Source organism: Mesoplodon densirostris, chromosome 4 (assembly GCF_025265405.1).
Source record: "Mesoplodon densirostris isolate mMesDen1 chromosome 4, mMesDen1 primary haplotype, whole genome shotgun sequence".
In the NCBI taxonomy this organism is placed as follows: Eukaryota; Metazoa; Chordata; class Mammalia; order Artiodactyla; family Ziphiidae; genus Mesoplodon; species Mesoplodon densirostris.
In genome coordinates this window covers 98,188,917-98,204,130 of record NC_082664.1, presented here as the reverse complement: position 1 = coordinate 98,204,130, position 15,214 = coordinate 98,188,917, and the positions used below count along the sequence as shown (strand labels likewise).

Here is a 15,214-nt window from a genome sequence, read left to right as displayed (position 1 = left end):
TGCTGGAACATTTGCCTGAGAATTGGAAATATTGTCCTTTCGTTGTATTCTTGAGTCTGTACCCCTTGCCCTATTAATTCATTGGTGCCTTCATTCATTCATTTTTCATGTATTCACTGGGGATTTACTCAATACCAGGTGGAACCACAAAGGTAAGTATAGTGTAGACCTCTGCTTCATGGAACTCATGTTCTAGGAGAGAAGGATAGGCATGTCGTGAAGTAAATGCAGATGCAGTGTAGTGAATGCGTTCACACTGGTGGTCAGGGCCTCAAAGTGGGCACGGCCAGCTCTGCAAGTGAGGACCCTTCCTCCCCAAACATCCCCCTCCTGTCCGTTTCCATGTTTCTCCCTCTGCCCCTCCTCTCCACCCTCAGACCTGCACTGGTACTTCCTCTGACCTTGTAGCTCCTTGTATTTGTGCATGTTCTCTAGTAAGATGTTAGCCCCATGGTGTCCATGTGTTGGTTCTGAGCGCCAGTGCTAGAGTCACCCTTTTAGGGCACTTGCTGTGTGATGGGAGCCAATCACTTAAAAATCTCTCTGCCTCAGCTCCTCTGTTGGTAAAGGGGGAAAGGAAAGGCTACGCTGAACGTTTTTTCAAGTTTTGGGGTAAGGATCAAGTTGTGTTGCCTCCAGAGATTGTTAGTCCAGCGGGAATTGATGCTTAGCACGTGTCTTGTGGACTACATACAGAAACTCAGCGGTTACCCCACAGTGAACGTAGCTTCAGATGAGTGGTTGAGATTGCACACGCTTGGGAATGAGGTAAGGGCCATGCAGAATTGTTAGACCTGCTGGCCTGAGGTAAGTAGGATAAACAGATCCCTAGGGAATGACGTTTCTGATGTCTTTCTGACTTATCAGGATGACTTCTTTGAGACTGCTATCTCATGCAAGACTTCTAGTGAGTCTCTCTGTTTTATTACTGTGTTATGACAAATGGGAGTTAAAACACATCTTGCATTTCTTATGTGCACAGTACATAGATACTTCTGTGTTTATTATTTTTTAAATACATGTAACAGCTTTATTGAAGTGTAAATCATATGCCATGTGATCCCATTTAAAGTGCACAGTTCAGTGGTTTTCAGTATATCCGTGACTCTTGTGCAGCCGTCGCCATGGTCCGTTGTAGAGCATTTTTATCATCGTCACCCCCACCAACTTCCCCAGCCCTAGGCAGCCACTGATCTACTTTCTCTGTGGGGTTGCCTATTCTGCACATTTTATATAAATGGAATAAAGCAATATGTTGTCCTTTGTGATTGGCTTTTTTCATTCATATGTTATCCATTTATCCTCTGATGAACACTTGGGTTATTTCCACTCTGGGGCTGTTGTGAATAATGCTGCTGTGAACATTCATATACAGGTTTTTGTGTGGACATATGTTTTTATGTCCAGGAGTGGAATTGCTGAGTCCTATGGTAACTCTATATTTAACTTTTTGAGGAACTGCTAAACTGTTTTCCAAAGCTCCTGTACCATTTTAATCTTTCAATCTTTGGAGGGAGCTCTCTTGGGTTTCACAAGTAGACTGGAAACTTTAGACAAAATGGTAATAGGAGTTTAGCACCCTGAGTTATGGCATAACCTCTGCTCTCTTTCCTCTGCAGTTTTCAGGAGAGAACGCAGAACGCTTAAAGAAGACATACGGCAAGTTTTGTGGGCAGCACAACCAGTCTGTAAACTACTTCAAAGACCTCTATGCCAAGGATAAGCGTTTTCAGGCCTTTGTGAAGGTACCGATGTGAAACGGTGGGGATTTCCCTGTTGTCCAGAGCCTTGTGTCACTGTCAGTTTTGGCTCGAGCCTTCTCCCTTGGGTAGATCCTGACACTTGGTTTACTTCCTTGCAGAAGAAGATGAGCAGTTCAGTCGTACGGAGGCTTGGAATCCCAGAGTGTATATTGCTTGTAACCCAACAGATCACCAAATACCCGGTTTTGTTCCAAAGAATATTGCAGTGTACCAAAGGTGCGTCTCTCTCTGGACTCAGTCTTGTTTGCCAGTGGACTGTTCCGGTCTGTCCAAGAGCACTGGAGACCCCGTAGAAGACCTCTTTTACGTCGAGAAGGTCTAAAAGAGAGCCTGTGTTTTATCTTAAAGACAGTTTTCTTGAGTGAAAACATAAGGTGTTATATCAGCAGACTTAGGGTGAATGAGAGCAAGAAGGGACGGAACCACTTAGTGATGCCAATGAGAGTTCAGTGACCTAAGCAACTTGTCACTTGTCCCTAGACTGGGAGGTGATTCCACCTACAAGTGCTACAATCACCGCTGTTTCTCGTTTAACCACTACTTAGTAGTTTCTCTCTCAGCTAATGCTGCTCCTGGACAGTTATATTAAGGATCAGGTAAAACAAAGACGTAAATAAAAAACTGGTTGCTCCTCTCCCTCCCTAAAAATGTTGGGTTCCTTCCACTTTAGAACGTGGCACATAATTGCATGTCATCTGTATCTTTGAAACATCTAACTTGATTTAAACTCTGACAGCGAGGGGTAGGCACGTGCCCTTCGACGTGTTGGCTTCGCTCTGCCAGCGTGCCCACAGAGGGAAGACAGTGATGTGGAGCAAGAAGGCAGGGTCCTGGGGCTCCCCTGGTGGCGCAGTGGTTGGGAGTCCGCCTGCCAATGCAGGGGACGCAGGTTCGTGCCCCGGTCCTGGAAGATCCCACATGCCGCGGAGCGGCTGGGCCCGTGAGCCATGGCCGCTGAGCCTGTGCGTCCGGCGCCTGTGCTCCCCAATGGGAGAGCCCACAACAGGGAGAGGCCCGCGTACCGCAAAAAAAAAAAAAAAAAAAGAAAAGAAAAAAGAAAAAAAAGAAGGCAGCGTGCCCCTCCTTCTGCCCAGTAGAGACAGTTATTCTTTCCTTCTCAGACAGTGAAGTGGAACAGGAAGATCTAGCTCAGTCCCTGGGCCTGGTGAAGGATGTGATTGGAGCTGTGGACAGCAAAGTGGCGAGTTATGAAAAGAAGGTCCGTCTCAATGAAATTTATACAAAGACAGATAGCAAGTCGATCATGAGAATGAAGAGTGGTCAGATGTTTGCCAAGGAGGATCTGAAGCAGAAGAAGCTCGTGCGGGATGGGAGCGTGTTTCTGAAGAGCACAACAGGGAGGCGGAAAGGTGAGGCTCACTCTCGTCAGAGTCTAAGCGCGTGCCAGAGGGCAGCGGGCAGAATCCAGATGTCACCAGGTTGTTCCCAGGGACCCATGTCCGGACGTCACACAGGAGCAGCAGGCATTTAGTTGATCTTAATCTTGTATCAGAAAAGACTGGTTTGAGATGGCTTACAAAACCATATAGAATACAGTAAGAGAACGAGGAAATGATGCAGCCAGGGGAAATGAAAAAAATGATTTTTTTTAAAGAACAAAGCAAAGGGTAAGATTCATACAAAAAAGCAAGGTGTTAAGGAAGACGTATTTTCCCTATGAAAGAGGGGCAGCACATTTGGGGTCAGGGTCTCTGGCAAAACAATTGCTAGGAGGGAAATACCATCAGTTGCACAATTCATAGATTCTCTGAGATTAAAAATACATCACTCGTTCCTAAGAGGTGGCAGAGGAATTTTCAGCTCCCGAGACCTTAGAGAAACAAAAGTTTAACTCACAGCAACTAGATTTATTATTAAACTTTGTTTTTCATCTTTTATCTTTGTCTAAGCAAAAGAGGTTATAAAAGATACTCACTTTCTGTTTGATTTTAGTTTTTACCTTTTAAATGATCAGCCCCATCAAGTGAAAGAAGTTAGGAGGTTTGTTCATTCATCTGTACATCTGGTTTGTTTGTTTGTTTGTTTTTAATAATTGTTTTCATCAAACCTGTATCCTCTGGGCCTGTATGGTAACTCTAACCTCAGCAGTAGCCTTGAGTATACCCAGCCCACCTCCCTGGCCTCGGTGAGCTGAGCACACAAAGCAGCCGAGTGCCGTCAGCCCCGCTGACATAAAACTCAGGTGAGTGAAAATGTGTGCTTCTCTCATCGCCGAGGTATAAGTAATGCTATAGGTAGCTGCTCTGGGAGAATTCCCAGGACTCCTTAGCTAGGGTCTCACCATGCTCAGACCACATAGTAAAGAAATCCCAGGCATTCAGCTGCTCTCAAAGGTGAATGTCGCAGGACACCCTGCATGAGAAGTTGGGCTGAGAATGAAGAGACTTGTAAAGAGGTTCTTGCTCTGCAGTAGGATGGTTGCCAGAATAGAGAGGCGTGAACTGAGGACAAGAGGAGGGAGCCAGGCAGAAGGGAGGAGGAAGCGTGGAAGCGTGGAGCTGAAGGGTCTGGCCCGTCGGGAAGGGTGGGTAGTCGGGGTCTCTGGCAGCAGAGTGAGGCAGGAAATACGGCTGAAGAATCGGCCGGGGGCCAGGTTGGGGTGGGTGCGTGCTCCAGACTAGGGAGCTGACAGGGATTCTGGTGATGGGAGTGAGCGAAGAATGGGCTCAGAATGGAGGGTTTGAGCAGGAAAGGGGTGAGTGAGTTAGAGTGTGTGTAGTTCAGCTGCTAGGGGCAGGGTAGAGGACAGCAGGGGTGCGGAGGTACCAGGGACCGAGACGAGGGCGGTCGTTGTCGCAGGGATCCGGGAAGGGCTCCTCCGGCAGGGTCATCTCAGAGAGAAGAAATACCCCTTCCTGCCACCAGCCAGCTGTGCCTCTCACTGCTCCGTGATGAACGTGAACTGTGCGATCCCTGCAGCTCCTTCCTTCCAGCCCTGCTGCTCTGTGATGTCCCGAGCCCACAGTTGAGGGCTCTGGCCTCACCACCACTGTGAGGCCGAGTCGGAGGTAGCCTGATGGTGGGGAAGTACCTGCCCTCTCTTGTAAGGATGGGTTTCCTAGGGTTGCTGCCAGCGCTGTGTTTTCTTTACACGGCAGTTTATTTATTCATTCCCGAAATAAAAACTAATGGGTGCCAGCTGTTGGAATCATGTTGCGGTCAAAGCAATGGCAGAACGATAGGTTTTGTGGCCTAAAATGTCTCCAGTGGAGATAAGAGTTTGGTGTGTAGTCATTTTCACCCCCAAGTGAAAATGACTTGTGCCAAGAACAGCCAGTCCTGTGCCGGGTAACCCTTGAAAGGGGTAGGATTGTTTTTCTCTGATCTACTGACGCCGTGATCACGTCAACTTCAGGATTCAATAAAGTTGAAACGTATGTTTTAGAGCTCTTTTTTTTTGGCAGACACCTGAACTATTTAAAAATAAAGTTTAAGGGAAAAAAACCTGTCAAAACTAATCATAGTGCTTGGAAAATTACTGTGGTCTAGGCTGAAAAACTAGACCACCCTAGGAATCAGACATCCTTGCTTCTGTTTTTCCTCATAGCTTTGCAATGAATTACACAGAGAGGGCACCCCAGTTTTGGCAGTAGTGGTAGAAAAGGCCAAGAGGGTCCTGCCCACCCAGGAGGCGGCTGCATAAGTCAGCCCGTTGTTTTCCCAGAGATTTGTAGGCTCCCCTTTCCAGAGTGAAGGTGGTACAGAGGGACCTGTTAGGTGTCAGTAGACGGCTCACCTCCAGGGAGGTCCCACTTTGTCCTTAAGGGAATAATGGGAAATGTCACTTCATACTCCTAGAGGATTAGACCAAGAGTTTGTGGCATTCTTTTGATTCCTGGATCCAACTAGAGATCTTAATTTGGCTTTTGTTTTGTCTTAATTGAGAAGAAGAGAAGGCTGTTTCCACGGTGCAGAGGGGTTGAGGTTGACTGTGCTGTGTTGGAGCTGGGAGCGGAGCCACTGTACTCCGTGTACCTGTGACGGCAGCGGGTGTTGTCTAGCCATCCGTGTCCTCTGGGGTGTGTGGATGAAGCCTGCCTTTCATTAGACTGAGATATTCTTGTACATCACCTTCTGGCAGCCTTCCTGTCTGCTGTCCCGCGCCTTTTTCCCATTACTGTGATCAGAAGTTGAGAAATACTATGACCTGAGTATTATGACCTGTAGAATGTGTTGCTATTTCGCATCTGTTAAAGTCCTGCTTTCCAGCTTTACTCTTAAAGTATTTATTCTTAAAAATCTTGCCTTGTGGGATATATCTTTCCAGCACTGAGTGCTTAAGCCTTCCCAAGGCAAGGCTTTGGTGACAAGTCCCATCTTAAAATGCCTCTAAAAGTCTAATGACCATATCTGGACCCTGCAGAAATGTCAAGCCCTTGCCTTGGGGGAGTGTAATAATGTGCTGTGCGGGTGTGTTGCTGAGTTTTCCTCTAATGAAGTGCCCTGAAGGTGCTTCACCGTTCAGTGGCCATTGTTCTCTCTTCCCTTCCCCCCTCTACAGAGGTTCAAGCGGTCCTGCTTACTGACGTTTTAGTTTTCCTTCAAGAAAAATACCAGAAATACGTCTTTGCGTCATTGGTAAGCTGAATTGTTTGTCTCTGCTGTTTGTAATTAATAGTATTCAAACGCGTGATGGTAGGTGGTGAGTGTTAACACTGTATTACTGCTCTCCCACCTTCTTAAAATTGGCTCAGGACAGATGCCTCCGAGTCATTTCTTATATACCCTTGCAGTTTTCTGCCCACCTCCCTCCCCACCAATTATTTTTCTGTTCCCTCATAATCCTTTTGAGAGCCTTTGGCATTTGATCTAAAAAGAAATGTCACTGGAGTATGTCTCACACATTACGTATTACAAATCTTGCCAATTTATAACATTGCCAACCAGATTCTGTGACGAACCGGAAAGGGCTCATCGTGCAGAAAACAGGACTCGAACCTTGATAACCTTAAATTTTCGTTTCCTTTTTGGAAATCTTTTTCTGTTGCATAAAATGTGAGTGAGCCGTATGCTTTTAAAAGGCATCTAGTCTTACCTTAGACGGAGGTTGTCTTAAGAGCTAGAATGTTGTATCCATGTCTTAACGTCTGCGCTCTCCCCATTTTCCAGGACCAGAAGTCAACGGTGATCTCCCTAAAGAAGCTGATTGTAAGAGAGGTAGCACACGAGGAGAAAGGTTTGTTCCTAATCAGTATGGGGATGAAAGATCCAGAGATGGTGGAAGTCCACGCCAGCTCCAAAGAGGAGCGGAACAGCTGGATTCAGATCATCCAGGACACGATCAGCACCCTGTGAGTCACACACCCTGGCCCACCCCCGCCTCCTGGTACTTCTGTGGTTTCATAATGGTTGGGCTGCCATCAGACTAATCGACATCTTCAGAATGTGTTGTTTTGTTGTGGTTGTATTGGGAACAGAGATGAAGATGAAGGAATTCCTAGTGAAACTGAGGAAGAAAAGAAGATGTTGGACACCAAAGCTCGGGAGTTAAAAGGTAAAGCTGGTGGAAGCAGTCTGAGGCCCTGTCTGGGGGCGTCTGCAGTCCCATGGAGTCCCCGCTGCTCCTCCATCCCAGAGCCGTCCCGGCAGGCATGTCAACCGAGGAGGGGAATAGCTCCTAACAAAAGAGAGACCAAATCTGAGCTGGCACAGGTCCTGGTGAACAATGGCTGTAGGAATGTGTCTGATACTAGATCGAGGGGATGTTGGGTCTCTCGTCTCGGTATCAGGGTCCTTGGACCCTGGTGACAGTCTTTGTACTTTGTCACAGAAGAATCTGCCAGAATTCATGGTCACATCTAAGATTAAAACAAGGAGAGAAAGGTACTTGCGGGAAAGAATTTTCCAGTTGATCCATTTGTCAGTTACCCCCGCCACTGTGCCCTGCGTTCCAAATCCGTCATGAGGTGGTTTGGAGAGAAGTGTGCCTATGGGTTATGTTTGACCACTCTCTGTCAAGGCCCTACTGTTTCATGTAGTCTTGTTGGCATCCCTGCAAGCCCTGTATTGCAGTCCCCACTGTGTAGGTGAGAAAGCTGAGGCCCATGAAGGCCAAGCAACCCAGGGTCACACACACACAGTTCATGGCAGAGCCAGGGCTGTGCTCCCTGTCTGCTCAACTGCAGGGCGCAGTGCTCGTGCCCCTTTGCCGGTGCTTGCTGAGTGTTCTGAAGTAAATACATGTTGTGCTTTGGGTAGAAGTAAGGCCCAGAGTCAAGTAAATATAGGCGCCCAAGGAGTTTACTTATTACTTCATTCTGTTTCAATGGGGAGAAAAACAAAAAAAGAGATGGACAGATTTAGACTGGAGCCAGTATCACATTTTTTAATCTCTGCCTGTGATTAGGATGGCAGAGATAAGAACTGCCTTCTTTTCACATGTATGAAGCACCTGGCCAGGCATAACGCTAGGTGCTAGGGGTGCAACGAGCCCTGAAACACTGTCCCTGCCGTCGGGAAACCCCCACTCTGGCAAGGGAGATCTACATAAATGACAGGCCATCTAGACCACAGACACATGTAAAGTGTGTAGGACCCACGAATCCTGCCTGTGGTGAGTCTCACAGAGAAGATGACACATGAGCTACGTCTGAAAAAAACTTACCTCAGCAGATGAAGACCAGTCAGGGGAAAAGTGAAACAGGACTTGACGCGTCTGCCAGGGAATGAAGGTTTGGTATGTCTGGAGAGTCAGGGCTGAGGGATGGGAGGTTAAGCCAGGAAGCCACCACATCTTGAAAGGCAACAAAGGGAATGATACAATTTCTTTAGCAAAATTTAGACTTAAATTTTTTTAATTGGTATTGACACCAGTTGGGAGAATTGCTTGGGGGGCTGGGGGGAGCCCACTGGGAGTGGAAAAGCCAGTTGGGGGACTCTTGGGGTAAGTTTGGTGAGAAATGGGCTGGAGGGGGGATGGACGTGAGTAAGAAATAAGGAACCACTGTGGTGGGTGGTGGGACAGAGGGAGGAGACAAAACCGCTCCCAGGTTTCCAGCTGGGTAACTGGGGGATGACAATGTTGTTGCCTGAGGAAGAGGCCACAGGCTACCGGGAGGAGGCAAGAGGGGTGGCAAGAAGGGAGAACAGAGGTTTCTGACCTGCGGAGAACAAGGCGTCTAGGTGGAGAGAGCCGCCTGACAGTGGGACTCAGCGGTCTGGTGCTCAAAGAGTGGGTAGGATTTGGGGTACCTTTTGTGAGTTATCAGCACATAAGAGGTAATTGAAGCCATGGGAGTGACTAAGGTCCCCGAGAGGAAAGCATGTAAAGTATAGAAAGGAGTTTAGGATGGAGCCCAGGGCTGGGGGGTGGGGGGAGCCCAGATACTCATTCATGGCAGGTGGCAGGTCTGGCCTGTAAAGTGCTGGAGTAAGAGTGGTAGGAAGAGAGAACCAGCAGTGTCCTCAAAAGCGGATGGGGAGGGAAACAGTTTTATTTTATTTTATTATTCATTCATTCATTCGTTCATTTTGGGCTGCCTTGGGTCTTCGTTGCTGTACGCAGACTTTCTCTAGTTGCGGCTAGTGGGGGCTTCTCATTGCGGTGGCTTCTCTTGTTGCAGAGTACGGGCTCTAGGCGCGCACAGGCTTCAGTAGTTGTGGCTCGCAGGCTGTAGAGCGCAGGTTCAGCAGTTGTGGCACACGGGCTTAGTTGCTCCACGGCATGTGGGATCTTCCCGGACCAGGGCTCGAACCCGTGTCCCCTGCATTGGCAGGCGGATTCTTAACCACTGCACCACCAGGGAAGTCCGGGAAACAGTTTTAAATGGGGGAAGTCATCCATGCTGGAAAAGATGAAATGAAAGACTTCACTGGATTCAGCAGTGAAGGGTAACCTTGGAAAGAGCAGATGCAGAGTGATGGGCAGAAGCCAGAGAAGAGTGTGTGGGTTGAGAAATAAACAGGAGGCAGGAGAATGGAACGGAGTGCAAGTTCGTTATGTCAGAAATTCTGGTATTTGCCTAGAAAGACCCAGGATAGTTTTCCAGGTAGACATTACAGATCAAAAGCTTGATACTGCCTTCATGATGAAAAAGAAAGTGGGGCAAGCTATGTTCCTTGTGGTTCCGTGCGTTACCACAAGGTGGTGCTCATGTCTTAGTCATCTCATCATAGTGAACAGTCAAGTCACCAGATCTCTTCTCTGTGCACCTGCAGAGCAACTTCAGCAAAAGGACCAGCAGATCCTACTCTTACTGGAAGAGAAGGAGATGATTTTCCGGGACACGACTGAGTGCAGCACTCCCTTGCCAGAGGATTGCTCCCCAACTCAAAGCTCTAGGATCCTCTTCCGATCCAACACAGAAGAGGCTCTCAAAGCAGGGCCTTTAATGAAAAGTGCCGTAAATGAGGGTAATTTACATTCAGCATCGCCCCCCTCTTTGTCTCCTCCCACAGTGGTTTACACACTAATATTATCTACCCGTTTGTACTCTTTTATTGTAAAATAAATCACAAATACAGAACACAACCCAATACATATTTCACTTTAGTAAATTAGCATCAGGTGGACATCCTTGTAACTACTACCCAGGTCAAGAAATAAAATGTGGCCAGACCCCTAAAAGCCCTTCCACATGTCCTGTCCCCATCAGAGCTCTCTCCCTCCCTCCCGAAAGTATATTGTGACTTTGATAGTAATCGCTTCGGTTTCTTTATGGCCAAGTGCCTGTTCATAGACCCTGTGGTTCAGTTGTATTCATGGTTTTTGATATGCCTTTTAGGATTCTTTATTTACAGTCCTCCACCCACCCCACCATCCCTTTCTTTTCCACACAAATTATCCTTGAGCTTTGACCTGTGGGTTTCTCTTTTTGGGTTTTATTCACACAGGGGTTCTGTTCTTCTGCCCTCCATTTCCTTTATAGATTCTCTGCTGGACTGGGAGGCTCAGTAGCTCAGACATAATCCCTTTGGCAAGCTGTGTTACCGTAGTGTTGTGCTCTTTCATCTGGGGACACAAAATGTCTAGTTGTATTCTTTATTTTGTAACATATAGGGAAAACAAGATAAAAGGATAAATGCTTGATTTTTTTTCCCCCCGTTATTTACCAGTTTTCAAAGTAGTCAATTGATTTATGGTCATTCTCTGAAAGTGACCAGTACTTTTAATATATTATTATAGACTCATGAATTAAATGTCTGATGCGCTTCAAGTCGTTACAGTTCTTATCCTTATTAAAAGTTAAAGAGGTCCTCTCTTTGCCAAGGAGCACCTCTTTGTGGGGCCTCTGAGTCCTTTTGGCGTGACCCCAGCAATCTTTGAGAGCTGCTTTGCTGTTTGGTATGTTAAGATGTTCCAGGCTCATCTTGTTTTCTGCCCATACCTGGAATTAGCCATCTTTCTGAGAAGCTCTGGTTTCTTTCAGTGGGAAATGGTGTTTCAAGACCACTGTCTAGGCGCTAGGGGTGGTTATTGCTGCTGGGGTTTTCATCGTTACTAGGTTGGGCCTTTTCAGTGGGCCGCTTTGGGGGAAATGTGTGTGTGCGTGAGGGGATGGGGTAATGAATTCACACTGATACATATTTAATTCAAATTGTGGACTACAGGGCTTAATCTCTTCTATATTACATCTGTATCTCTTTTCTTCCACATTGTGAATCCTCATTCTCAAGGATACATCGTAGAAATAAAATATCCTATATTTACCCTAACATACACATCAGAATAACAGTACTAATACTACTGTCACTAAATAGGACTCGCTTATGCCATCCCCATTCCCTCCCCCCTTTTTTATTACCAGTTGTACTCTGTCTATACTGTCAGCTTACAACCACTGTATACGGCACTCTCCCCTTTTTAGACCCAACCTGTAGTCTTCATTCTGCAAGAACCACCACCAGTTTTTATCAGTGTCTCTCCAGTCATTTTGGATGTCTAAAGCTTATTCTTTAGTAGATGTCTCAGGAAAGGTTCATGAGGATAATATACCGAGTTCTTGCATACTGGTAATAATTTGTGCCCTTTATACTTGAAAATCTCTTCTGCTGGATATAAAATCCTTGGTTCATGTTCTCTTCCTCTGAGTATCTTAATTCTCGAATGTTATTTATTTTTTTCTGACGTAAAGCATTGCTGGCAGAGTCTGGCCGTAATTTGATTTTCCCCATGTAAGTCGCGTGCTCTTTGCCTAGACGCCCAAAGGATTTTTTTCCCCTAAATCCGAGTAGTTTTACCAGAATATGCCTTGGTGTTGGTTATTCTGGAATGATGTTCTTGGGTTCACAGTGTTCCATTTTGACATATAGTTTCAGATTTTTCAGATTTCAGAGATGTATTCTTACAGTTTCTCATATTTTTCCTACACCCTTGCTTTGATTTTCTTCTTCAAGAACTCCCACTATCCATATGTTGGATCATCTTTGTCTGTCTTCAATACTTCTTGCTTTCCCATAGTACTTTTTATAGCTTCATCTTTTTAATGTTTAAATATCCTTTCACCATCTATTAAGTCCTTTTCTTTTGGGTTTATTTGCTCTCATATTCTAGTTGTTTTCATTTCTTAAAGGGATACCTTTTTTCCTTTCATTTCCACTTGAGTTTTGCCACCTCCTTTCTGTGTTTTCTGATTCTGACTTAGGTTCTTTCATGTCTTGTGTCATTTTATTTTATCAGCTGACTTATTTTATGGACATGTCCTTCTGATGTGCTTTTATTATATGTAGGGAAGTTATGCCCCTTGTTCTTTCTCTCTCTCTGCCTTTTCTTAACTTTGTGTGGGATTTGACTTTGATGTTTTTCTGTTGCTCATTTCTGCGTGAAATACGTTTCCTACATTTTTAGGCTCAGATAGCTTTTTTGCTTCATCGGACTCTTCTATTGTTTTCATGTAGTGTTTTTAGAAAATAACAATGGCTTGTCTTAGGAGATTCCCTGCTCTGTTTCCTCCCTTATTCCATCTGGACCTTCTTTTTCCTTTATCTCTGTTGCTTCTCTGCCGCTCAATTTTTATTCCACTTTCAGCACTTTCTCCTTTCTGTGGGACACTGCTGCTCTAGAAGAGAACCCTAGCTGGTTGGATTTGAGAATTCAGATGCTTAGACTGCTCTAGCCCCTTGACCTCCCTATGGGAGGGGCAAAAAGCCTGCCAGTTTGAACTGCAGTTCTCAAATTGGCTCACCTTACTTCCTAGGGAATTCCTTTTGGCTGCTTTGGATCTGACTCCAGGGGCCATGCTCCTTCCAATAAATTACTCTGCCTTCCCTGTACCCTTTTAAATCTCCTAGGTCTCATGTGAATAAGGCTGAAGAGCTAATCTCTGCATTTCCATTAGAATCCAACTAACGCATGTATCCTGAGCTGAGAGCTTTCTCTAAGCAAAGGAAGTCACGTAGTCACTTTGGAATTTTCTGTTCATCTTCCCTGTACATACAGTGTATTACCATGAGATTTTCTTTTTCCCATTAAAAGAGGAGATGTCAGTTTTGCATGTTTCCTTTCTTCCAGTGAAGATCCTTCAGGGTTTGGTGAGTGGAAGCCTGGGAGGCACACTTGGGCAGGCTGTCAGCAGCCCTGTTGAACAAGAAGGCATGGTAGGCCCCGTTTCCTTGCCCCGGAGAGCAGAGACCTTTAGAGGATTTGACAGCCATCAGATGAATGCTTCAAAAGGTCAGTGGTTTTGAACTCATGTGTTCTTGTGGGCAGTCCTTAACTATCACAACTAAAAATGATCTGTACTCTGGTAGCTCCATCTCCTCTGTCCCAATCAGTCAGTAAATGTTTTAGTGAGATCCTAGTAAATATCTAGCTGCTAAAACACTCAGGAACCGCTATGAATGTCATGTTCATTTTCAGTAATAAAAGAGGTTTTCCTGAGATCTCAGCTAAGCTATAGCCAAAGGGGGGTAATAACACTTGTTTTTCCTTTCTGCTTCTAGTTCTTCTGCCTCAGTAAAATTATTAATAATCAGTCACTTAGCTGCCATTGGCATTAATAGGATTCAGAAATATTCTGTCCCTAAGCTATGTATATAGTATTTCCTTGGCTAATCTGTTTTACAAATGCAAAAAAAAAAAAAAAAACAAACCTTGTTTGTTTGTTTAGGAGGTGAGAAGGAAGAGGGAGATGATGGCCAAGATCTTAGGAGAACAGAATCGGATAGTGGTCTGAAAAAGGTATTTCTTTCTAAAATACACTCCCTAAGTCCTCCCTGACACTTCCTCTAAATTCATAGTCTTTGAAATTAGCCTACTTTGGTTTTGTTTTGGATGCCCAATTTGCCGTTTTGATTTCCTGTTTTATCTTAAGAGGAAAGCACGTCTCTAAGCAAACAGTACAATTCAGAGCCCCACGTTCTTGGCCGTAGGGCCTGTCTCCAGACACCACGTCTACGTGCACAGCTCTGCCGAGGCCGTGGCTGGACCAGTTTCATTGAGAGGCTTGTTTAAATGCACACACCCACCTGAACTCTTTGCAAGGCTTCAGTAACAGTTCAGCCTCAAATCTTCACTGCCCTGCAGTGAGAAGCTACTGTAGAAAAGAACGAAAACGGGGAAGTTGCAGCATAACTCAGACACACGCTGAATATCATTCTTGCCTCAGAGTCTTCATTGTTTTTAAATGCACTTTTTTTGTTTGTTTTATAGGGTGGAAATGCTAACCTGGTATTTATGCTTAAAAGAAACAGTGAGGTAAGAACATTATGAGCTATTTAAAAGAATATGATTTTGTTATAATTGCTAGGTTAGGAATACTCATTTCTGTTTTGCCATGATGAACAAGCTGGGCTCCTGGCTGATCTGTGCAGTTGCGTTTCCTTTCCCTGGCCCCAGGGCCTCATCTTGCCCTTTTGCCAGAGTACTGCCTCTGCTTCTCTGTCCTTGAGAAGCCCCTTGCTTTCTCTAAACGTGGGCCATGAAGCTCCCATGGTGATTTCTTTCCATCTACGCACACTGAGTAGAATTTGTAGCCACCTTTGCTGTAACACAAGCCTGGCACCAAAAGCCACAGTCTGGAACGTGGCAAATTAACTTGTGGGTAAAGTTTTGCATAATAATTTCTTATCCTGCAACTCAGCTTGAGTTTTCTTCTTCGAGCACTGCTTTTCGCTGTGTCACTCTAGAAGTAGCCTTGTCATCTCCTAGCGAGAGATCAGGTCCTCATGCAAGTCCTTCACCTGCCTTCCGCTGAGCTCCGCTGACCCTGCAGGATAACCCACGCCTTCCACTGTTTCCCCGTCTCCTTGGGTCCCTCTTAGGAAATCCTCCTCAAGGTTACTACTGTCTGCAAACCTAGTTGACTCCAAGCGTGTGACTGTGTCTGCAGGCTGGAATTGGACACAGGACAGTGGGGTGCTAGGGTGTACCTCTCAGGGTGTTCTCTGTGTTTCTTCCTGCTTTTAATAGAATACCTTAAATCCCTGAGGAGCTTTCTTTTGAAATTTCAGGTTAAGGAAATCTTTCCTTTTTTCCCTAAAACACAGAAGGG

General features: G+C 45.6%; 1 protein-coding gene and 1 long non-coding RNA gene across 7 annotated transcripts in view; one reads left to right on the top strand and one right to left on the bottom strand.

Moving 5' to 3' along the window:
* Window positions 1–15,214, bottom strand: part of LOC132488544 (uncharacterized) — a 44,355-nt gene that overhangs the window by 1,708 nt on the left and 27,433 nt on the right. For 2 of the 6 annotated variants that reach the window (XR_009531759.1, XR_009531762.1), the window contains exons 2-4: window positions 8,885–9,568; window positions 8,389–8,517; window positions 6,820–7,582 (exon numbers count right to left, since the gene is read on the bottom strand). This is a non-coding gene — a long non-coding RNA (uncharacterized LOC132488544). Of the gene's footprint in view, window positions 1–981; window positions 3,267–5,259; window positions 5,902–6,819; window positions 7,583–8,388; window positions 8,518–8,884; window positions 9,569–15,214 lie in introns of those variants that run through there. The other 4 variants (XR_009531758.1, XR_009531760.1, XR_009531763.1 and 1 more) reach the window with 4 other exon arrangements.
* LOC132488543 (A-kinase anchor protein 13-like) overlaps window positions 1–15,214 on the top strand; it is a 139,171-nt gene that overhangs the window by 106,698 nt on the left and 17,259 nt on the right. The window contains 10 exon segments of the mRNA XM_060096842.1: window positions 1,620–1,745; window positions 1,862–1,979; window positions 2,885–3,133; window positions 6,286–6,362; window positions 6,894–7,075; window positions 7,202–7,278; window positions 9,942–10,136; window positions 13,234–13,395; window positions 13,832–13,902; window positions 14,374–14,418. Of these exon segments, the coding sequence (XP_059952825.1) occupies window positions 1,620–1,745; window positions 1,862–1,979; window positions 2,885–3,133; window positions 6,286–6,362; window positions 6,894–7,075; window positions 7,202–7,278; window positions 9,942–10,136; window positions 13,234–13,395; window positions 13,832–13,902; window positions 14,374–14,418 (1,302 nt within the window).